Raw genomic sequence first — 24761 nt, forward strand, 5'->3', positions numbered from 1 at the left:
AACAATGCAATGCTGTTGAGAAATAGAGAGCTGTGGTTTCATTGTTCTTTCTCATTAACATTTGTGTTTTTTAAAAAGTGTTTTGTACATTTTTTTTAGTTCAGTTTCAGTGTTATGCAAAGTGCAAGTAATATTTTTTTTCATTTTTTGTAAATGACGACTGTTGGGTGTGCTGGTCCTCTCCATATCCTAGTGATAGTCCTAGAGGTTTACACATAAAACGTCATAAATGTCGAAGGTAAATTCTTTGCATCTTTTCCACATTGCGTACGTAGTGAAGAGGTCAGAGAACTGTGATGCATCTTATCTGGACCTATTAGAGCAGTAGTACCACCAGGTGGTATACTGCATCCACTGCAGCATAAATTGCGCAATAGAGGGATTTTTGTTCATACCAAAAAAAATGCATTAGTTATCAGTTATTATCAGTTATTTATTTATGTCATATATGTTTATATACGTCATTAAATGTATTTTTATTGCATTTTAAGATTAGTATCAAATATTTGAAACATGAGCTCAATGTAAGTGCTCATTTTACAGAAAAATGAGCATTTATTATTATTACCTACCATTTTAAATGACTGAGTTGGTTAGGAGGAAACTAATCTTAACATCTGTTTATTTTGAAGTCAATTACAACAGCCTATAATAGCTATAATATATTTATTATGGTGTGTTTGCACCCAAAGTGATAATGTACAAGTAAAAGTAATAGTTTTTCAATTAACTTTAATAGGAAATCCAATATTTTACAGGAACAGTCAATGATTAAAGAAATGACAATTATAAACACTGTAGTAAATGCAATGCTTTTATGAGCCGCATAACCTTTTTATTTTGAAAAAGCTGACCGGAAAGAAACTGCTATTCTTGGTAGGTACGTAATGCACTTGACGTAATGCGTAATGCTGCCACTGACTGTAGTGATGGGATTTCCGGCTCTTTTAGGATCCGGCTCTTTCGGTTCGACTCACTAAAAAGAATCGGCTCTTTCGGCTCCAAACCGGCTCTTCAGGTTGTTTTGTTGCTTTAATTAATTTATTATTAACAATAATATAAAATTATGCACAAAAGGAATTACTAACGTAAAATAAGTAGTTTTATTTATATATGTTTATATATAAATATATGCGGTGGCCCCTAGAGACAAAACACGTACAAACTCCAAAACACATTTCTAGCATGAACTGAACTTCCAAAGCAGAGCTACTAGATCACTTAAATTACACAATTGAAAGCATGAAAGCATATGTGTATTGTTTGTGTATTTATACACAGGCACTCATATATATTCAAATAATTTAAAAACAATGTTCATTTACCTGTTACTACCACACACCAAATCCAGTCGTTGGAACTTGCTGGCTTGTGTAGCCACTAGGTAACAAAAGCTCAACACTGCACCTAGCATCCTGGAGCACTTCTGTTGTCTTTTGTACGTGTTTTGAGTTTTTATGTGCTTCTGAGTTTTTACGTGCTTCGGAGTTTGTACGTGTTTTTATGTGTTTTGGAGTTTTTACGTGTTTTGGAGTTTGTACGTGCTTCAGGGTTTGTACGTGCTTCAGAGTTTGTACGTGATTTGAAGTTTGTACGTGCTTTGTCTGTAGGGGCCACCGTAAATATACTTTTATTTATTCACTCCACATAAAATGTAATAAATAAATCATATAATACAAAAATCAACTATTCACATTTCAACTTTTAACTATTTAAATTTTCAGCTTTTTCCTTTTACAAATTTAAAGTGAAACAACACAATTAAATATAAATTAAAATATGAAAACAAAAAGAACATGCATATTCTCTGTCATATGGACCTGCATGAATAAACTTTCTGAATCCTTTATCATCTGCAACTGAAAATAGTTGTGGATGATTACTATACCTTTCTAATGTGACGTTGTTGTCCCTGGCTCTCTTTCTCTCCCTCTGTGCTACTGAGTGTAACTACCGCCCCTCCCCCCTTTTCCCAGCGTAAAGCACACGGCTCGCGTGTGGAGTGAAGTGAAAAAAAAGTGCGAGAGAGAGGCTGAGAGAAAGAAAAAAAAAAGAAACCCACGTGACGGCTCGCGATAAGGAGCCGGCTCGCGTCGTTCACGTCAAAGAACCGGCTCTAAGAGCCATTTCGTTCGCGAACGACCCATCACTAACTGACTGCATCTTCCTCCCAAACCAAAGACTGCCAAAGAAGCTGATTTTACTCGGCTTACAATAAGTCTCTAGTCCTGTATTTGTTCATTTTTAAGTGATGTAGAATGGCGTCTGGCTTTGGGAAGATAGTCGTTGGTACCTATGTGGAGATAAAACGCAGCGATGGTAAGTTTCACCCTGTCTATTTATTTTTCCTGTCACGGTGTGTAAGTTGTTTGGGGATCTTTGTTGCTGCGCTGCTGTTGAATATAGCAACCGTTGTTTCTGGCTGCAGAGCGTAACGCTAGCTGCAGGTTCATATTAGTTGTCAGGGCGGAGAGTTTCAGCACGGCCTAAGCCTTTGAATGGGCGCCTTACCTTTGTTAGCATGCCCATTCAGAAGATATTTCCCGATACCTCTAGATTCTTATCATTAGATAACAACAAATGTCTTTGATGGGATTTTATCAAGCATACAAACATATTAACTCTAGCGCCACCTAGTTTCTTAAATTATTTATTATAACAGGGAATTCAAAATTATAATTAGCCAAGCTAGCGGGATTGCTAACCCGGTTAGCTTAGCTAACTAACGTAGACGGCAAGATTAGCGTTAGCTTGTGGCTAGCCAAAGGCTGTGTGCTGTTTCCCGGCTTCACACAGCAGTGGTTCCGCAGTAAAATCGGTTTCGTTAACATGTACTTTGGTTTTTGGTTATATTTTATCCCCGCTTTCTTTCATTGTTAGCTTATTAAATGCTCTGTCAATAAACCGAACCGCTAGTTGTTGAAACCCTTTTGAGGTTTAAAATCCTGTATTAATATTGTCTTTTATCACGGTCATTTGCCATAAAATTACATTTGTAACAAGAGCATATACGTAGGTCATTTTTTTTTTTACAACTCTTTCCTTTATTTCCTCTATTACTCTTGGTATTGCATGGGTCATAAAAGATGATAGTGTTTTATTTAATAGAGGCAATGCCAAGGATATACAATTGTAGATAGTGTAACTTTAAATATGAGGCACCTACTGATGCCCTCGGTTTTTTGTAGTGGTACTACGAATGTAGCCATAATAGCTTAGAAAAAAGGGGGGTTAAACTGCATTCACATGAGCTGAAGTTGTTTCTGAAGGCTAACAGATGAGTAGACCGAGAAAAGGGAGAGGCTGGTTGTTGTATGACTCCTTTCTGTGAATACCAGCTTTATTCTTGCTGCTCTGTGTTCGGCATTGCTTCAGGGCTATAGAGCCAAAGATGACACAGAAGTTTGTGTCATTCCTGCTGGTCCTTTCGGGACTTTGCTACACCCAGTGAAATTGTTTTGCAACAAACCCTCAAACAGCACCAATCTTGTACACAAAGCACACGGGAATAAGCTTGGAAGCTAGTGCCAGAGGTGTGCTGCAGCCCCTGTGCTGGTTAATATCATTGGTAATGTCCCTAAATCCATCATCTCTGTCCTAAGATCAAGAGTGAGATGTGAACTAGATGCACAGCAGGGCTGCAGAAAGAACCAGTTCTGTCTGTCTGGTGTTGTATCCAGAGCAGGGATTGCCCTCTCCCTCTCTCTCTGGGGGCTGGTTCAGATTCAAGCCAGATTCATGCTATTAGCCACCACCCCATCTGTTGCAGCCGGCTCCCTCTGTGTTTTTTCCATATCATATTTATTCCTGTTGAGAGCTAGGTCTCATAGAAAATAATTACGAGCAGCTTAATTAGACTACCTCCAGTCATCAGAGGATGATGTGTACACCTTTAAAGGTATTATACCCTTAATTGTTCCTGGATTTTATCTTTTTTGTTTGTTTGTTTGTTTTAAGTGAAATATTATGGTTTGGCATAGTAGGGTCTTTCAAAGCAGAGTGGAGTACCGGAGAGGCAAGGGTCTGTGTGGTGTTTGTACACTGCATCATTTTTTTTCTGAATGTGTGCCATGTTGATATGGTTTCATTAATAGATGTCTCTGGTTCTGTGGGTGAAAACGATGCTTTGAGGGTTTTGTTTATTCCACAGGCTTAGCAGAACTAGAGCACCCCCATTTTAAGCCCCTTCTGCTCCTGGGAGGTGTCAGTGTACCCATTCAGCGAGGTTTTAGTAAAAAAGTGGGGCACTTGATGGGGGATTCAGTAAAACAAGCCCGGTTGTGACTTGGCATTTCAGCTCTTTTAAGTCTAAGGATACAGTGTATGTCTGTGAGGAAGATGTAGGCAGCCGTTAGAGTTTATTAAAGTCTGGGGGAAAAATAAATATTCCCGTCTTTGGCAAGGTCAGAGAGTACAGCTGCACAATAGCTCATGTGGATCTTGTAGATGTACAGTGTCTGGACGTATGCTGTGTCCTTGAAACCTGTCCGTTTGGGTCTGTAGCTTTGCAGAAAGAACGGTAGAATAGTTTCCAGTTAAGGAAATTTGTCACTTCTCGATTATTAAAAGGCATGTCTGCCTTGCCATTTGAAAGTAAATGTAATAACAAAAATAATAATTTTACTTTTAATTAAATCAATAAATCGTTTTTTTAAGACCTATGCTGTTAGTACTTTAAAACATGCGTTTCTGGGTACAACAGGTTACACAAGCTCCTGATGTTCAGTGTTGTGTTTAGTGCCATTTACTGCTATTGAGGTTCAGTTTACATAGTTCCTGCCACTGCTAACAGCAAATGTCTACAAGCAGCACCATTGCTTAGCCTCTTCATGGGAAATGTCTTGTACCGTTGCATTATGGGTTCATCATGACTGCCCCTCTTGGCATTTGCACTCACTATAAGGCTCAGTTAAACAGTCTTGTCTGGTAGCAGAAAAGACGAAGTGCTGGCATTTTACAGTGAAGATCCAACTGTTGGCTCATTGACACAACAAACATCTTGCAAAGTTAGCAGAGTTGGGAGGAAAGTGATCACTTCATCAGTTTCAGCAGGATCATATGACAGTTACACTGCCTTAGAGTGTTATTCTTGTATTTGTGGGTTGTTATGAATGAGCCTAAAACAAACCTTGTCCTTATTATATCTGAACCTAATGACCTGTGTAAAATTGACATTTAGAGTGAGACGAACTGTATCCACTCAACCCCTAGTACCTGTTGAGCATTGTGTCATTTAGCTGTCACTTTAATGTAACAGATCTACCCCTTTTATAATAGTATAGTTCAAGGACTTCGGTTTGATATTTATTGGGCATTTTTTATAACAGTATGTAAAATAGTAGGGAGGTCTGGCCATTAATAGGTGTATTGTACTGCATTTTAAGAGAACTTCTAACTGGAGATGGGGTGTTCATGAAGTTCTGTACCAGTGCCAATATGGGTGATTAAAATAACAATTTGGCTGATGATTGATTTGGAGGGGGAGGGGGTTGTTGCTATTTATTTCCTCCTTTGTGTCTGGGAAATAAATACATCTCCATTTGTGTAAATAAAAACAGAATAGTGTGTTTATGTATCATTTAATCCATTCATTTTCTTAACCGGTTATTCACTGAGGTCAGCGCTAGGGGTGGATCTATCCCAGCTGTCGCAGTGTGAGAGGCAAACTAGACCCTAAAAAGGTTGTATCGCAGGGCCAACACAGAGCGACAGACCAGCAAACACTCGCAGTTGGACTTGGACTCACTGCAATCGCTCTCAGAGATTGTTAGAGGCTCATAAATAATTGCTGTGTAATTTATAAATGCAGACAGACAGTCTGAATGAGTCTTTGTCAATGAGCACAACTCAAGGGGACTCAGCTTAACTGGCTGCCAGTTGATTGTATTCTGGTGATATTCCTGTAGATCAGGAAGGTTACTGAGACCAACTTTAATAATTATATGTGAATTTGTTCCTATGTAGACAGCATTTTTTGATGATTCATCACAGCTAATTACTTTATTATCAGAAACTGATTGGATGTAATTGCTTGCTTGATCCCATTCAGTCACAGGCTGATAGGATGCTGACTCTGTCGTTTTGGTACCATTTATGGCCAGGCTTCACTGACAGTGTTGGTTGGCTTGACAATCTCATTTTGCAGCAAAAAATAATGACTAAAGTGTACTTAATTGTGTTAAACTTCATGGCCGCCTGGTTATTTATAACCCCTTACATTCCATATCGTTTCATTTTTAAATTTCAGATTTACATATTATAAAATAATAAGACATTTGTCTCGTTTTATCAAAGTAGTTTGGGCGAAGCTGTTCTCTTCTCTGCTGCCGTTACTTATGCACCAAGTAGTTTATTGAGTCTGATCGCGATGAAGCCACAGGAAGTCTGTGGTCGGCGGCTTGCTGCTTGACATTGGCAAAAGCAGGCAGCCGTTTTTTTCCAGGGTGGTTAGCAGGATGGAGCAGTGATTTGGAGAGCCATGCTTAGCACAGTTGTTTCCATAAATCCTCCGAGTGCTGCTACACTTGGAGGTGTGACATTTAATGTCACATGTCTCTTCCCCCCAGTCACTGTATAATTTAGCTAGATTTTTTTTCAGAGTCTATCTTTCCAAAGACCAGTTTTTGTGGATGAATGCAGTTTGTGGTGGACCAATACCTGTGATAGGTCACCCATCTGGTTATGAATAGCACTAATGGAAACAGAACTTTTTATAGCTTCTGACACCCAAGAGTGTTTTTACATATAGTTCTTTTTATAAGACGCAAACTCAACAATCTTAAAGTGGACCAACAAAAGAGAAATTAGTTCTTTTTGTGTTTATAGTATGATTGCATTTTAAATAAAGACCTAGAGCCCTCAGACCTCGACTGTTTTTGGAGCTTTTTCTAACTAATTAAATAACTAATAGAGAAAATAATCATTAAATTAATCCATGATGAGTGTAACAATATCAGTTCTGTTAAACGGTCATTATTTTCCCCAATTAAAACAATTTTAGTTGTGATTAATGTGAATAATATTAATAACCTAATGATAATGACATATAGCAGTGTAACAGTCGGTTCAGATTACTTTGACATAGGTAACATTCTCAGAACCTTTGCAGCACTTCTCCTTGTACAAGTATAGTGTTAGTACTTTTACTTGGGTAAAGGATGTGAATACTTCCTCCATTAAAGTGCAAGTTGATGTGTATGAGAAGAAAACGAGCAGAAATATCTTGTTACCATACAGCGCTCGTGCCTAGGGTCCAAAGCGACCTAGTCGTAACAGCCACACAGGATCTTAGAGTAGATCTGTCTACTCCAGTCAACCCTACAGACAGTTTGTTCCTCAGACTCGGTGCCAACCTCCATCAAAGCTATAGACATCGAAAATGTGACGTAATTTCCGGGGTAAAACTGCAAAGGATTGTAGGTACAAGTGGCTAGTGCGCATGGGCTATTACAAGACAACAGTTACACTGAGACAAACAGAGACACAAATAATGGCAAGAAGCTGTATTATTAACTGCCATAGCCGGTCGCATGACAGCCACTGGAAGCCGACAGGTAAAGCGATCGGTCACATGGTCTGTCGATCTCTATTGGGACATTTTTGTTACAGTTAGCCCTATAATCCCGTGCACTTTATGGTCCAAAAAATATCTATTTGACTTTTTTATTTGACACACTGCAGTTTAATGTTGCAAAGCACCTCTTTTTAACTTTAGTGGATATTTTACATGGTTATGCTCAGGATATGTCAGCCCATTTCTACTGGAAATGCCCTTTGGTTAAACTTTCAGCAAGGAATTTGCATTTGCACTGTTAAATTTTTATATAGCTTTAATGAAAATAAAAACCAGCTGCTTGTTTAAGTGAAAATAAATGGATGGTTTTTTTGCGCTAGTAAAGTGGTAGAGTTGTATTTTGTATTTTGTCTCACATCAATTATATCGTTAGTTATATCGTTATCGCAAATTTTCAAATATATATCGAGATAAATATTTTGGGCCATATGGCCCTGCTCTACTGCAATATAGCAGGGGATGACTGTATACTGTTGGTAAACATCTGATCAGCAGAAGATTTTTCTTTTTAAAAAAAAAAAAGAAAAAAAAGCTACATGTACATTTCCTGTTTAAATTCAAGTCTATGTTTGGATTAGTTACTGTTATCATTACTGTCTGTATGGAAGTTTTCTATAATAGCATGTGGCTGATTTCTCTAATAATAAAATGTGAAAGCATCTTGCCTGCTAATAACAAAACCAAATGAATTGTAGTATAAGTTTCTCTTATAAGATAAGCTGTCATTGCACATGAACATGATACTTAAATCAATTAATAATTTAATTATATCTATCCATCCAGCTGGGAGGTAATGACAACAACAACAAAAAACCCTTTGTGTTTACAGGTGACAGATTACATGAACCACAATGAGTGTTCAGAAACTAAATTAGTTTTGAGGGCTGAAATGGACAAAGTATAAAACCACTCTTACATTTTAAAACTTTGTGATTTATTATAAATCAATTTCAACTAATTTTTTTTTTATTTTTAGGGTGGGGGTTGGGTTAACTTTGTTATTCTGTGTATTCTTATGGCTGTTTGTATCCTCTATAAATGCACACAGGAATGGCTCAAATACTGGATGTCCACACCTTGCTAAATCACCTAAATTTTAAGGAAATAAAGCTATCACAAGTGCACGATATATACTTAACAAATAGAACATGTGCATTCTGTTGAATAAATGGCTGCCCTGCGAGAAACTCATTTTCCCTGCTTTTTGCAAATGTGAAACATTTGTATGGTAAATTGATCAAATGTTCAGCACATGAGAACACTGAAAGCATCTTTGCTGGCCTGCTCTCTTTGTGTCTCTAAATAATGGATACTGGAGCATGCCGTTTCCTTAGATAGTGAAGGGATTTTGCAGCATGCAGTTGGATCTGCACAGGCAAAAATGGGAGGGCTGAGCAGCTTTTTTTCTTTTTTGTCCTTTTTCTTTTTTTTTCTCCAGCTGTTAGTATTGCAGTGTTGAAGACAGAGGGGCGGAGAGAAGCACAGAGGCTAACAGCAGCTGCTCTCATCTCTGTTATCTGAGTCTCGCTAACGTTTCATTATCAAACCTCCTGGTCTGAACTTACCAAGATTAGCCTCAGTCTGCTGCCCTCTCACAAGAAACCTAATTTGTTCAGTCACTTACAGAACAATGGAAATGAAATAAAAGCCTCTGTTGGTGAGCATAGGCGGGTTTTGTGTTAGTAACATTTCACTGAAATGCCTGCATTATCTGGAACTAGATTCTTTGTTTGTGAGGATAAAACTTAGTAATTAGTAATGTAATTTAAAGTAATTTAATTGAAGCTAGGTTAAATGTATATGGCATAATAATAAAAAAGTAGGAGCACAACACTTCAGAAACAGAACTGAAAATGTAAAATGTATAGAATACATCCACAGTTGGCACGCGAAGGGTTAACTGATGGCACGATCATAGCTGGACTGGTCATCGGGCATACCGGGCATTTGCTTGGTAGGCCGATGATTTTTTATTTATTTATTTTTTGTAAGGGTATAAAAAATGACAGGTGGTGGATTGGCCAGATGCTGGCCGGTGTGTAAAAATAACTCAGTTGTTTGGTGGTGGCTATGGCGGAGCTTCCACAGATTCAGTAACATTAGCAAGTGGTGGAGGCCAGCAGGTGGATGAGGGAAAGGGGAGGCAGGAGGAGCAGAGACCCAAGGCAGCACCGGTCCGAGTGTCAGGTGAACTGAACTTCAGGTAAGAAGTTATGACCTGCAGTCTATCTGGGTCAGATAGAAACCAAGTTTAGGTGGAGTTTATTTTCGTTGTGCTGACTTTTTACAGTCAGTTACAATAACTCGTACTGCGTACTAGCTTGCATGACAGAGTTTTCATCAGCATTGTTGTAGCAAACTTTATTTTATTCATAAGGTTAGTTATTAGAGTTGCCAACCGTCCCGTAAAAAGACGGAGTCGTCCCGCATTCAGAGAAAATATTATGCATTTCGTATTGAGCTGAAAAGGAACAGTTTGTCCCGGACTTCAGCTAGAATGGAAAAAGACACAAAGGAGTTATTCTGTCGTTATGCTGCACAGTTGCCTCTTCTCTCCTCTCTCTCCTGTTGCTACTTCAATCATGAAACTGATCAATGATCAGCTGATCAGCTGTACACTCTATTGTTTGTCGCCCACTTTGCGCCAGAAAGAGGAAACCACTGGGTGTCGCGCTAAACAACAGCAGCACGTTTAAGCTTGATAAGCTGTTGTTAGAATTTATTTAATATTAATTTATAGTATCAGTTGATGTTTGCTGGAGCCACAGCCGTAAAAGCTGCTGGTCATAATATCGATTTGGTTATCTGGTGAGAGGGAAACATGAAGATGAAACCAGGAGATGTCCTTACTGACTCATCAGAGCTGAACAGGTGATGGAGAAACAGGTTTACCTTTTAGGTGACATGAATGAGTTGAAGGGAAGTTATGAACTGTTTCTGAGAGACAAATAACACCAGGATCCTTTTCTATGTAGCTGACAGCTGGTAACTGTGCAGGGGCGGGTCTAGCAAAGTTTTGCCAGGGGGCAGGTAAGGCATTAACAGGGAGAGGGGGGCACAAAGAAATACTTTCTTATTCTCATTTAAAATGTCTGGCTGTTATTAAATAATTATCTGAAGCTTACAACCAAAGTTTTTATCTGATGTAAAATGAATAGAAATCATACATATACCAGCAAGACAGTGTACATCACTGTCACAACAGCGTTTGTTTTCATTCAAAGGCTTTATGGCTTTAATACCTGGTGGGCCGGTCTCTAGTCAAAATGCCCGGGCTGATTTTTTGTCCCAGTCCAGCCCTGGGCACGACACGCAGTGAATTAATCTGAGAATGTGCATTAAAAATAAATGGCCAGACCAGCGGTGCACATCGCAAATTAGCTCGCATAGACACATTAGTTGTGCTCGAGACAGAATTCACAATGCGTTTTTGGGACTTTCAGGTGTATGGACCAATGTTTTCTTTTCTGATCAAACCAGAAATCTTTAATGAGCAGCTGGATTTGTCTTGCATTAACTGGCTGAGTTAATGCCAGTTAATGCAACATTGAAGCAGCTGGAATCCACAGCTGTGCGTGTTCATGGAGCTTGGATTTTCACCTGCTGGACATCACTACCTGACAAGTTTAACTGTCTTCAGAACATTGCAGAGGCCTTATTGACAGTATTTGGCTCTACATATCTGTGTGAGCAGATTTTCTCTCACATGAAGAGTGTCCTCAGGTAGCCGTCTGAATGCTGGACACTCGGAGACCTGTGTCTCTGAGTGGGAGACCAGAGATCACATTAACATGTGTATCCCTGTATTAACAAACATGACATATTGGCCCAGTTTATTTTACTTATCATTGTTGTGAGGAGACCACAAATAGCATTTGTATTTTCTGTTGTACAGTTCATTTGCTGTTATGGAGTTCTTGTTATGGATAAAAAGTGTCTTTTTTTTGTTTCAAAATAGCTGATAACTATTCGCTGATAGCTGCCAACATCTGCGAACAAATATAATTCTATAAAGTGGTTCTATATAGTGTGTAACTGTTAATATAGAGCATTATTAAATTTATTGCTAATGCAATCATAAAATTTTAGATGGCACTCGTCATCAGAAAGGTTGCCTACCCTGTTATATAGTATATTATTTAAAAACATGTTCTTTAAAGTCAGTGTATATCCAAATAAAAACAGTTTTATTTTAACAAGACTGCATGCAGATCTGATCATGGTAGCAGGTGGTAATTAGACCTTTTTATATTTCATAAATCATGGGGTTTGAATGGCAAATGCAGTTATGTTGTTGGTGTACTTACTAAACAATAAAATGCTTTTAATTTTCCATAGCACTACACCGATTTTGGTCCCAATATTTTCTACCTTCAGCTATTTATGTTTTTCTGCTAATCTGATGTTTGAGTTCATCTCATCTCTGGTGCTTTTACAGGACGTATACATCAGGCGATGGTGACCTCACTTAACGAGGACAATGAGAGCGTCACAGTGGAGTGGATAGAAAATGGAGACACAAAGGGAAAAGAGGTAAACCACTATTTACCACTGTTTTTTTTACCTCTTAAAGCTTCCTTAACAGCACAAAGTGCTTTTTATTTTCCAAAGCAATGAATAATAGATCCAAAAGCATTCAGGAGCTGCTGTGATTATGCAACTAAGCTGCATGTTCGACCACACATCACCCCTTGCACACCCTGCAGCTCTGATCACATGTAGACAGTGTGAAAGTTTAACAGTACATCTGGCGGCAGGCTTGCTGCATCACATTTTCATAATTATTTTTCATGGACATAATAAAAAGCACAAAGATAAGCAGAATTATTTATATAAAAATGTCTGTTTCTGCATTTGGTTCAGCCCTGTCTTTGGAGCACATACGCACAGACCAAATAAGACAATAAAAAATACTAGAAAAAGCATTTCCTGGCAAAAATGCAATGTGAATGCTGCAATTTGAAAATGTTGCCTGAAATGTTTAAAAATATTTGAAATATTCAAAGCTGAATTTGCTAAATCAGCTTAATTGCAAAAGATTAGCAAAATATCGGCCAGCAACAGTACCAAAAACTGAAAATGTACTAAATAAAGCGAAAAGGGTATCAAAACTGAGCTTCAAAAATGCTAAACTTGGAGCTGAAGCTCATCAAAATGAAAAATGATCTCAAATGAGAAATGTTTATCTATAAATGTTTAGCCGTGTGACGATTTTGACATCACTTCCTGTGTTGCTAGACACAATCTTTGTGGTGCGTCGGCCGGTCGTGCACCTCTTGATTATTGTAAGGAGTCATCACAGTTGTGTTTAAAACACAAGTCTACAATCATGCCGGTTATTAGCTCAATTTTAATAATAATCCTGCACAGAAGCTCAGAGACGTACAAACACACAGAGGGAGATGTTACAACTGTTTGAAAACTTTAGTTTGTGGAAAGAACTTTGAGCAAAGCAAGCACTGCAGAGGATGGCAGCTTCAGGCTGTTTACTTTTTCCCTCCAACAAAACAGAAAGAGAAATGAGAAATTGCTGAATGACACTGGATGAAAGAGGACAGGGATGGCTATGTTTTGATGTATATCTTATACATGTAAGGCAAACGATTTGGGCATGAAAAAAGAGAATTTTTTTCACATTATTCTTCTAGCACCGTTTAAAGAGCAGGGGATGTCATCACACAGTAGTGGCAAAATGCCATGAAAAATCCAATTCTTCATAAAAGCACACTTCTCCAGAAAAAGCTGAACATTTTGATACCAGAATGGTTTCTGTAGCACAAAGTATGCAGAAGCAGTTAAGTGCAGGAGGATCTCAATAATGTGAATGCTTATACAGCGTGCACATTACCTAGATTTTTAAAGTATAAAAATGAATGAGAACGTTGGAGCAAGTTGTCCATTAATTGCAGCATTGATTCTCAGCACATCAAAATGACAGAGTGTCCATGGAGCAAGTCTGTCTCTGAGCTTTTTCACCCATGGAGCGTTGGTGAAATTTACAGTACAGAACTTTAAAAATTACATTCAGCAGCAGTTTTAGAAAGTGGTCAACACCCTTTGGCTTTACTGCTATAAATCTGATGGATAATTTTGACTACTCAGCACACAAGAGACATCCAAGTTTAAATATAAGCACTTGGGGTTAGTTTGAAGACTCTTGTCTACCTTAATTATGTACAAAACTGGTCCCATTTAAGCCCTTTTTAGGCTTTTGTGATGCACTGTATTTTCAAACTGACTGAAACCCCCGTCATAGACATAATCACTTGACTTTATGCTGCTCTGTTTCTGGACAGATTGACTTGGAGAGTATATTTGCACTTAATCCAGATGTGGCTCCAGATGAAGAAATTGCCCCTAGTCCAGAGACCCCACCCCCTCCTACACCCACATGTGTGAAGGTCAACAAAATTGCAAAGGTGAGTGGTGCTGTGTGACCTTATGAGCACCTAAAGGTGTAGCGTGTGATTTACATTGCTCAGAATTGCAGCTCTTTGTTTTGTCACCCTTTAACATCCCTCATTCACGGGCTAGCACCCAGGCTTCCTCGGGTGACCTGTGCGGCTCAGTGTGCTGGATCTTTTTATAGAACCTCGATCCTTCTCAGGAACCAGCTAACTGGTCCTGTTAAGTACACCATGTGTCATAAATATAGACTAACAGGTGAGAGTCTTCAGTGTTTTTTTTTTTTCTTTCTAAATTCAGTAAATATTTAGGGCTCAAGGTTTCCACCATCCTTTTGTCTCACCAACAGCCCACCCAGACTCAAGATTTTTTTTGTGTGTTTTGCGGCATGTGCTGTATCATCACGGTTTTTCCTTTGTCAGAGATCTAACTAGAATTTTAGTAAAGTCCAATTTCAAATTGTCACTTACCCAGTACTGAATATTAGACATTTTTGTCTGATATTCACATTTGTCAAATGATCAGAAATTACAGGAAAATTTCTGCCAGTGAGGGAACAGGGTACTGTTGCACCTGTGCCGCTCCGTGTTTCCATCTGTGCCACACAGTATGCTTTGCAGCATGTGGATACATTAACCACTCGCCTCCAAAAAAGCGTTTGTATTTCTGTATCTTTGTATGCAGAGTAGTCATGATAAGAAAAGTCTGGAACTTTGTGACAACAAAAGTAGGAATCACACTAGCTAACTCAGTAGTCATTTCTCTTTATTTTTTTCCCCTCACAGAACCGACGGACAATAGCACCTCCTAAGAATGATACTCCATCCAGAGATAATAGAGGTTTGTCAGTCTTTGTTTTGTTTATTTCCATCATGAGTTTGCCCACTTTAATTTAGCAATTATTTTACTATAATGCAAAAAAAATCTGTGGGGTTTTTTGTTTTTGTTTTTTGTCCACCAATTCTTCCTGTGCAATCAGGAACAACTAACTTTTTAAGCATTTATAAAAGCATCATATAATTTTTATTTCTTGACATTAGCTTCTCATTTACATCCACATATATGCCGTTTTTGCATTTATGCACCTATGGTCTCATAAAAGCTTCTTGTCATACTCATTTCATGGCAAGCAGCAAACACGGGTCAAACAGTACTGTAGTATGGACAGGCAGTAGTTGTTTAAATGTAAAATTGATAGTTTAATAGAATATGTTCTCCAATGCAAACATAGTGGCTCCAGTGTAGTCATTTACACTTTTGGCAAACAAAAGCTACCAGGAGGAGACACAAATCCCTTTAGTGGTGCATCAGTACGGACACCCGGTGTTTTTTTTTTTTTTTGTTTTGTTTTTTTTTTTTAAAAGATAAATATTGACTAATCCATTTATATACAGAATTTATATACCCACTACTTTCAGCTGCTTCCTCATTTATAAGAAAGCATTTTTCTGAAATACAAACACAACACTCACAGCCTTATAGTTTCAGTACACGTGAACCATCCACATGTTTGTTGTGCTAACAAATTTGACCAAAGTAAACATATTCTGGGTTTTTTATTCATTAATATTATCTTTTTTTCCTTTCCTCCTCCTTCCTCCTTTTTAATATTCATTCATTTATTTATTTTGGGGTTGGGGTTTTTTTTGCTGTCAATGTTGCTTGGTAGTGGCATCTGGATCAGAGATATTTGTATTTTAATCTTTGTGGTGTTGTGTCTTAAGCAATTCCAACCCGGGCCAGACCTCCACAGCCTCAACAGCCAGAGCCTGCTCCACCTCCTCCATCGCAGCAGCCTGCCCAGCCCACTCAGGCCCAGACACAGCAGCAGCTACAGAACGGTAACAATCATGACATTTGTCAAGAAAATTATCATTTCAAGAAACCAGTTTTAAGCAGTTGGCCAAAAGCTTCTAGACTAATCCCTTATGCAAATGTGAAATATAATCCATAGTATATTTGGATTAAAAAAAAAAGAAAAAATCTTATGTCAGCGTTAGTAAAAATGCATCGATCGCACAAAAGCATACCATGAAAATCTTTTAATGTCGTGTCTTTGTTGACCACATGTTCATCACAGAGTCCTCACATCAGCCGCTATCCAGAAAGGAGTTGGGACAGCTTTGTATGTATCACCTGCATGTTACCCCTGCCCTCAGTGCTTCACAGTGATTCTGATAGTTTCCAATAGAGTCCGATAGACCGCTAGTCAAACAAGAAGATCGCTCAGCCAAATGTCTGCCACGTACTGCTCAGAGCTGTTGTGTGGACAAGAAGCAGCAGACTCACAATCCATCCAGCAGACAGGCTTTCTGGGTATTAGGAGGGGAAAAAAATTGTGGTGTCGTTTGGCTGTGCTGCTTTTTTTTTGTGTGTCTGGTTTCTGCTGAGTCACACACGGGCACACACGTGGAAGAGCCTGCGGTAATGTGTGTTACGTCTCTGGGCTCAGACAGCAATGATAGCCTTTTATTCAAAGTGCTCGCTGTCATTTGGAAAGCTGAGAGGATGATGTGAACGCCTTGTCCCCCCTCCTCACCCCTTCAGCTCCCCTCCACACAGACTGAATAGCCCATAAGCAGTAACGGTGCTGAGTTCCTCTTATATTTCTTGTCCCGGTGCTGACCCAGTTCATCTTCTCCTCACAGATTAGAGCAGATTATTAATCCCTCTGCTCCGATAGTCTGGGTTCTCAGGGACTGGAGCCAGCAGGAGGCCAGGACTGTGTCACAGGGCTTGGGCCGGGCTTTGCAGCGGGAAGCTGGGGCTGCAGCGACGAGCATTGAGCTGGGGCTAATCGAATAACATCGTTTTGATGAACTCTGCACTGAATTAAAAGTGGCTTTTACTCACGTTTGCTAACTTGTGTTCCTTTATAATGGTGACTAATAGTTTGATTGACCTGAAACAAAACTAATCTGGGGGTGTGGTGCTCGGGAGCTTTGGAATAACCTTCTTAAGACGATCATTCTTGATTTGAAACAGCCTCTTACTGTAATCAGACTGGATTAAAACAGTAATGCAAGGCACATATCCTGCATTGTAAGTGTTTTTTGGTTTTGTCTTTGATTTTTTAATTTTCCTTTCAAAGGTCACATGTCCTGTTGTGTTTGAGGACACAAATTTAAAAAACAAACAAACAAAAAAAACATGTTTTGAGACACAGTGCTGCAAAGGCCTTTTGTTGGTTATGTAGAGCAAGCAGCTAATGTTATGCGGGAGACACTGTGTACCAGCCGCTGCATCCTGGTGGGTAGTAGCTTTATCACTGCTCTGCTTTGTTGGAGCCAGCCCAAGGTTTCTCTGCTGTTTAAATAAAGGCCAACAGAAAGGAAAGCTGATAGAAGATGCTGGGAAAGTAGTAGAAGTGACATATTGTAAGCGAGATAAAAGAGGAAGAGAAAGCTGTTGATACATGATGTGAAAGGTGGGAGAATTACTGTTTTTCTTTTCTAAATGGCAGCACGAAGGAAGTCAAACTGCGTGAAGGAGGTGGAAAAACTTCAAGAGAAAAGAGAAAGACGCCGGCTTCAGCAGCAGGAGCTCAGGGAGAAAAGAGCTCAGGTACACTGATGTTCTTTTTTTTTTTTCTTTTTGCCATAGAGTTGATTACATTGAAGTGAGTATCTATTTGACATGAGAGTAATTGTCATTTTGTCTGTCTCTGTCCTTCAGGAGGTGGACACCACCATCCCCAACTATGAGATCATGTACATGATCCGAGATTTCCGAGCCAGTCTAGACTACCGGCCCCTGACCACAGCAGACCTGGTGAAAATTCTTCTTCGCTCCTGATCGGTAAGAATTGACCTTCATCCAAAGTTTAATAAATGTCCTTCTCATTGCACTGCCCAGATTGAAGAGCACAGAATATGCGTTTGTGTGAGGAAACGTCCACTCAACAAAAAAGGTGAGGTCTTTGATGAGTTTCGCCTCATGCTACGTGCTAAGTACTTTTTTATATTGTTGTATTTGAAAGTGTCGCCTCTGCTGTGTTTCAGAGTTGTCCATGAAGGATTTGGATGTGATCACCATTCCCAGTAAGGATGTGGTGATGGTTCATGAACCTAAACAAAAAGTGGACCTGACCCGCTACCTGGAGAACCAGACCTTCCGTTTTGACTACGCCTTTGACGACAGCACCACAAACGAGATGGTTTACAGGTTTGTGACCCGAAGCGACATCTGAGCTGTTAGATTTATTCAATTTCAAGTCAGATTCAGATTATGTGGCACAGCACACGATAAGCCAACCAAACACACAGGCGGAGAATCTCTGCCAAGCAATGGCGCACAATCAAGAACAACCAGACTTTCCAGCATTTGCAGTGTTTGTCTTAGCTTGGTTTTGAGAGATGTTTGCAGACAGCTATGTCTGGGGGAAAAAAATTGTTGAACGGTTTCTGATGCACAAACAACAAATGAACAAGTCGGTGTTTTGCCACAAATTATCGGCTAGGGGAAGGAAACCCTGGATTAGCGCAGCCACACTCATTGAGGGGTGCGACCTGGCCACTCGGCCAGCGAAATTTGACCGAAATGTGTTGATTGTGATCGTTTTATGGTTTTTTTAATCATTTACAAACATTTTACAAATGACTGTTTATCTATTTGCATTGTTACTAAACCAAACTAATTCAAATAACAGCCACAGTTTGACATTTTCAAGTTGCAAATTCATAGAAATTCATAAAAAACTGAAATCTGTTTTTTTGCATGTTAATATAATTCCTTTAGTCAGAAGAAAGGTGACTAACAAACAAAATTAGATGAATGAATTGTTAATATTTTATGTATAAATTTGGGGATGGAGTAGCGCATGACTGTGTTTTGTCTTCTCCTGCAGGTTCACAGCCAGACCTCTTGTGGAAACCATTTTTGAGAGAGGCATGGCCACCTGCTTTGCCTACGGACAGACAGGCAGTGGAAAAACACATGTGAGTTACAATTAATGTGCCTTTAAGAAAACAGAAGGCTTTTATCCTTGTAGTTGGAGTGCATCTTATATAATTTGTGTATAAAATACATTTGAACTTTGAACTTTTTCATTGTGTCACAGACTATGGGTGGCGATTTCTCTGGGAAAAACCAAGACTGCTCTAAAGGAATTTATGCATTAGCTGGTAAGCACATTAGATGTAGCTCTTTGTTGACTGAAGGATAAGTTGGATCTGTTTTGGAATTTGATCTCTCGTGTGTTTCTATGCAGCTCGGGATGTATTTCTCATGTTGAAGAAACCCAGCTACAAAAAGTTAGATCTACAAGTGTATGCAACTTTCTTTGAAATCTACAGTGGGAAGGCAAGTGATGTGTGATCATTTTTTCCTTGTTATTTTTTTCTGAAGGAGAGATTTTATTTAATGCTGACAGAACTGTGTTTGTAGGTGTTTGACCTGCTGAATCGTAAAGCTAAGCTGAGGGTACTGGAGGACGGGAAACAGCAAGTGCAGGTGGTGGGGCTGCAGGAGAAGGAGGTCAAGTGCACAGAGGATGTCCTGAAACTCATTGAAGTGGGAAACAGCTGCAGGTATGACAGCAGGAACTTTCTCAGGAATTCCGAGACTTTGTGTTCTTGTATTTGATCAGTGATCAGATCAAAACTCTGAAACTCGTTTATTGTCATGCAGACGTCGTGAACAATATTCATGTTCTTTGAGGATGTTATTCCTTCTCCTAAAGTTATTAATTTTTTGCCCTCGCTGCTGCTTCTTCTTCTTCTTCATCATCTTGATCACCCCCAAAAAGAACATCAGGGCAGACGTCCGCCAACGCTCACTCGTCTCGCAGCCACGCCGTATTCCAGATCATTCTGCGGAGGAAGGGGAAGATGCATGGAAAGTTCTCCCTCATCGACCTTGCGGGCAATGAGAGGGGGGCGGATACATCGAGCGCTGACCGGCAGACTCGTCTGGAGGGAGCGGAGATCAACAAAAGCTTGTTAGCCCTGAAGGTCTGTGTGCAGTGAAGGGATAGTGGAGTAGCTGATTCCCAAGTGTTGGCTACCACTTCATTTTTTTTTCTGTTGATTTGTAAAATAACAAAGAAATGTCATGTATACTTTTTCCATTTGTTTTTTGTTTTTTTTTTAATTTACCAAGTATGTCTCTCTTGTTGTTTCAGGAGTGTATCAGAGCTCTGGGTCGTAACAAGCCCCATACACCATTCAGAGCCAGTAAGCTCACCCAGGTCCTCAGAGACTCCTTTATTGGGGAAAACTCACGCACATGCATGGTCAGTCCTCTGTTTTCATAAACAGTCTTTGGCCATGTTATCACATCTCTTCCACAGGTTAATACATATGAAATAAATCTGAATGACATTTGACAGTGACATCTGAATCTTTCCCTCCAGATTGCAACCATTTCTCCTGGGATGACATCCTGTGAGAACACACTCAACACACTACGCTATGCTAACAGGTGGGGTTGAGATAACCCACTCCAGTGATTTGGACAGTATCTTCTTGCTACAGGAACTTCTTGGATTATTCACCTTTATAAAATTTTAGCTCTTTTGGATTCCTCTGTAATGTCCAGTGGCTTTTATAGAATCTGAAATTAGCTGTACTACTCCAAATTTCTCTGCTTACTCTTGTTCGTTCTGACTCTTGTATCCTCTTCCCTTTTTTTTCCTACTTTCTTTCCTTCTTGTTTCCCGCCCTCTGCTGCCCTGTGTGCTGGTATGATGACTGTGTAGAGTGAAGGAGTTTGGGATTAGTCCGTCAGACATCCCCTTCTCCCAGAGCGGTCAGGGAAGCCGCCCTGAGCACTCGCCCACCAATACCTTTGAGTATGATGACTTTGCTGCTACCTCTCCCAGCAGGTCAAGCACTCCCCAAAGCACAGCACCACACGCACAAATACACACAGTGCATGCTGTCCCTTTGTGTATCTAATGCATTATAAAAGACACCCATGAGCTCATTTATCAGCTCCTCACTGCGCTACACTTCCTGTCTTCCCCTTTCTGTTTTTCATCTGCATGTTTTGATGTGATTCATCTTTTCATCCCTGCTTTGACTTTGATCTGAACTGTAGACAAAACTTTTTTTTTTTAAAAATTGTGTTGCTAAATCCTGAAGAACAATATGTCTGTCTGTGTGGGTGTGTCTTTTATTTGCTCTGTTGTTTCATCGCTGTTCATGCCCCGGATGTCAGGGATAACTGCGATAGCTGGGTGTTATAAGCCAGAATGCTGGTGCAAAACTCGACTTTTAGCTGTTTGGCAAATGCATCCACGGTGAGCTTTTGTTTGAGCCAAACACTCAGCGGGTAATCCCTTATCCCGGCCGTAGTCCTAATTAATTGGCGCTGGCACCTGCAGGTTGGGTACAGTGCTGTAATCCCTCATCAGCTCTGTGAGAACCTAGTTAAACATGAGCTCTGAACACCCAGACTCCAGTTACCATGAAAACTGATATCTGGAAATTGAGCATTGTCATCTGTGCCTGTGCATGACATCACTGCTGTCATGAAGCTGCCATGCTGCACAAACCATGAACCGCAAACCAAACATCAGCCTTGTTAGGAACAGGTCTGACCTGTGGTCGCTGCGATCTGATGTGTTTCTTTATTTCTTCTTTTGGTCTGCAGGGTAAAGGAGCTAACGGTGGACCCCAACCAAGTGATGGAAGGGGGACGCCCCAATATCCATGCTGTCAACCAGCTGGATCTCTTGGATGAAGAGTGGCTGAGCATCTCACCACAAAGAGACGACCTTAAACTTCTCTGTGAGCAGAATGTAAGTGCTCACAGTTGATTATTTGAAGCACAGATCAGACTGTTTACATCTGGAACTTATATCTGAAAATAGGGCTGCTGTGGAACAGGAAGTAAAACAAGGCTGTATATTACTCAGTAGTTCAGTCCCTGACTCCTACAAGGTGCAGTCAGTGCAAGATACTGGTATATGAGCACTAAGTACCAGCCCATTTACCATATCACAGCTGCCACGTATTTCACTACCCCTACACTACCCCAAGTGTTTTTGGATTAACATTCAAACTTTTATTTATCAGTGATGAAGGTGAGGTCCACTGATAACCAGATTTCAGAAATGATCTCTGTGCTGTAGCTTTTTGTTAAGTCCGTTTAATTTAATAATTTTAAGAAAATTAGATTTTTGACTAAAATGCGTCACACAAAAGAGTGAGATAATATAATAATAACACAAATAGAAGAACTCAGTCTGGTTTAAAACCCAAATAATAAACATGGGTTTTTACTCAGGTTTAAAGAATATTTGTTTGTTTGAGACATCGTGACATATAAAGGGAAAGAAGCCACAGTTTAGAAGTAGCTATTTAAAAATGCCTGATCTCCTTTGTTTAAATCTGGATCTTGCTGCTGGATCTGTAAACACAGGAGGAAGAAGTGTCTCCTCAGCTCTTCACCTTCCATGAGGCCGTGTCACAGTTGGTGGAGATGGAGGAGCAGGTCCTAGAGGACCACAGAGCTGTTTTCCAGGTTAGAAAACACTCCAGCTCTCCTCGTTTCTTTCTTTTTCTTTTTCTCATACATACTTGTATGAATCCAGATAAATTGCAGCTCCTGACAGTGAATTTATAACTTCTCTTTGTTCTCCTCTGAGCAGGAGTCTATCCGGTGGCTGGAAGATGAAAAGGTGCTGCTGGAGATGACAGAGGAGGTGGATTATGACGTGGAGTCTTACGCCACGCAGCTGGAGCAGATCCTAGATCAAAAGATAGAAATCCTCACTGAGCTCCGAGGTATGCCCGAAACTTACACGCACATCACTTAACAATAAAATACAGCCCTCCTGCTACATTTTTTAAATGTGTGAAATGCTTTTGCTCTCCTCAACAGATAAAGTGAAGTCATTCCGCTCTGCACTGCAGGAGGAGGAGCAAGCCAGTAAGCAGATCAATCCCAAGAGGCCACGTGCTCTTTAGAGTCTGAAGAGGTTTAAGTGGCGCGTTGAGAAACATAACCACTAGATGTTTGGCACAAGTCGAGCTGACACTAGCAGCTGTGAAAACACAAATTAAAGGACTGTCTAATGTACCAACAGGCTCAATGAATATCGTTTGTTTTGATCCCTCTAGTAACAGAAACTGGCTCTCCACTCACTCTTTGGTCTTGTTAGAAAACTGGAAGGAAACTAGTTTTTATTTCCTTCCACTTTAGATGATTTTTTTTAAATGGAGAATGTTTAGTTTCCTTTCCTTGTACTTAAATTATTTTTCTTTTATACCCGTTTGTACTTCCTTTGAACTAAAACTTTTCGACCGGTTTTCAGAGGAGATCTCAGTTGAACATGCTTCGAAGTTTACTACACAAAACCAGTATTTGATTTCTGGTTTGCTCTGGCTGACATTTCTGCATGTTCACTCTGTGATAGCTTATGTACACCACTGTTTCATGGTCCGGGGGTCCCCCCAGTCGGCATCGTAAAGTCATACTTCATTGTAAGTAATCTCTTCTCCCTTTCCCTTCCTTCTCAAAGTTTTTACCAGTTTGGAGGAAGCGTTAAACCACATTGTGTTTCTTTCCTTCTGTCATCCCTGACAGATTTTTACTTGTAGTTTGCTACAGTCTGTGCCATGTGGCAACTGACTCAAAAAACTCTTAATGTAAAACATGTTTTCCACCCATTTAACACTTTGTTAAAAAAATGGAACTAGAAAAACTATTAATAAATGTATAGTGAAGATCACTGACCTATCATTGGTTATGTTGCTCAGTGTTTGCACCAGATGTAATGCTGGAAGAATTAATAAAAAGTCATGTTTCATTTCAATGACCCAAATTATCTTTATTTTCCACAAACATAAAGTCAAGTTTGAGTAGAAATTGAGCGTCTAAAGGTGGGCTCCGCTTCACCACCTCGAATTTGACTGCGCTACTTTAAGTTTTCCCATCAGGGCGAGTTCAACACAACCGTATCTCTCCGCTGTCTGGATTCACTTATCCTATCGCTGATGATCAAGATAAGCAGTCACACAAAGCTGATTATAAACTGGCTAAGTTAACCCAAGGTTTACCCTGGGGCGGTGTTAGCGGTATCTGACTAATCTAAAAGGCAGTTTCATGGCTCATTTTTCATTTTTCTTCCACAGAAAATGATCCCTATGAGTGTCACCTGCTCCAATCAGAGATTTTATCAGATGATAAAATGGTGATCAAAAATCTATAAAGAACAAGAACTCGTGAATCTGTGATTTAGCGCACAGACCAGTAAAATTAACATTTAACTCAAATTAGTTGATCACAGAGAACCGGTTCCCACTGTTTCAATTGCTTTGAATTGTTTGCCATTTTTGCAATCGATTCCCTTATCGATTCCAGTCGATGACGTCACCACGTTGCGGAGCGTCATTTACCTGGCAGGAAACACGGCGGCTCAAACGCTCAAAAGTTTGGTTATACTTTACCAGAACTGATGACAACAGGGCAACTTGCAATACTTGCAAAGTAGAGATGTCATTTAAGGGAGGAAACACTACGAATATGCAAAAGCATTTGCTCACAAAACACACGACCTTAAATGAATGTCGTGTTTTTAATTCCGCTCCGGACTCGTGAATCTCAACCCAGCAGCAGCAGTAACGTTTGCACGTCCCCTCCCGTTAATCCGGCAGGTAAATAACTAACAGTGCATATTATGTTAGCGCGATCTGCCTTATTACAAAACCTGCCATTACTGTGCATTTAGGTGACCATGATGAGAGAGACAGTCTGGCTGGCTCAGATGCTGGCAGTTCTCACTGCAGTCTACTGGTAGCGTCTCCTTTCAGGCCAGGATAGACGAATGTCACCGAGC

At 39.8% G+C, this 24761-nt stretch overlaps 1 protein-coding gene across 4 annotated transcripts; it reads left to right on the plus strand.

Moving 5' to 3' along the window:
• Window positions 1–872: 872 nt before the first annotated feature.
• Window positions 873–23732, plus strand: kif2a (kinesin family member 2a). Of its 4 annotated transcripts, XM_087849084.1 has the most exons (23): window positions 873–916; window positions 2153–2319; window positions 12012–12106; window positions 13870–13992; window positions 14764–14818; window positions 15703–15819; window positions 16059–16103; window positions 17442–17542; window positions 17654–17749; window positions 17834–17888; window positions 17980–18142; window positions 18825–18915; window positions 19038–19101; window positions 19188–19279; window positions 19364–19506; window positions 19725–19929; window positions 20100–20210; window positions 20331–20398; window positions 20676–20801; window positions 21572–21719; window positions 22343–22444; window positions 22572–22707; window positions 22805–23732. In XM_087849084.1, exons 2-23 carry the CDS (start codon window positions 2259–2261, stop codon window positions 22888–22890), a joined length of 2283 nt encoding a protein of 760 aa, XP_087705210.1. In that variant the 5' UTR covers window positions 873–916; window positions 2153–2258; the 3' UTR covers window positions 22891–23732. The 4 variants fall into 4 exon arrangements, with proteins under 4 accessions (XP_087705210.1, XP_087705212.1, XP_087705211.1 ...); XM_087849086.1 differs by lacking the exon at window positions 20676–20801; XM_087849085.1 differs by lacking the exon at window positions 16059–16103.
• Window positions 23733–24761: the final 1029 nt, after the last annotated feature.

Source organism: Neolamprologus brichardi, chromosome 12 (genome assembly GCF_056152115.1).
Source record: "Neolamprologus brichardi isolate AB-2024 chromosome 12, ASM5615211v1, whole genome shotgun sequence".
Classification (NCBI taxonomy): domain Eukaryota; kingdom Metazoa; phylum Chordata; class Actinopteri; order Cichliformes; family Cichlidae; genus Neolamprologus; species Neolamprologus brichardi.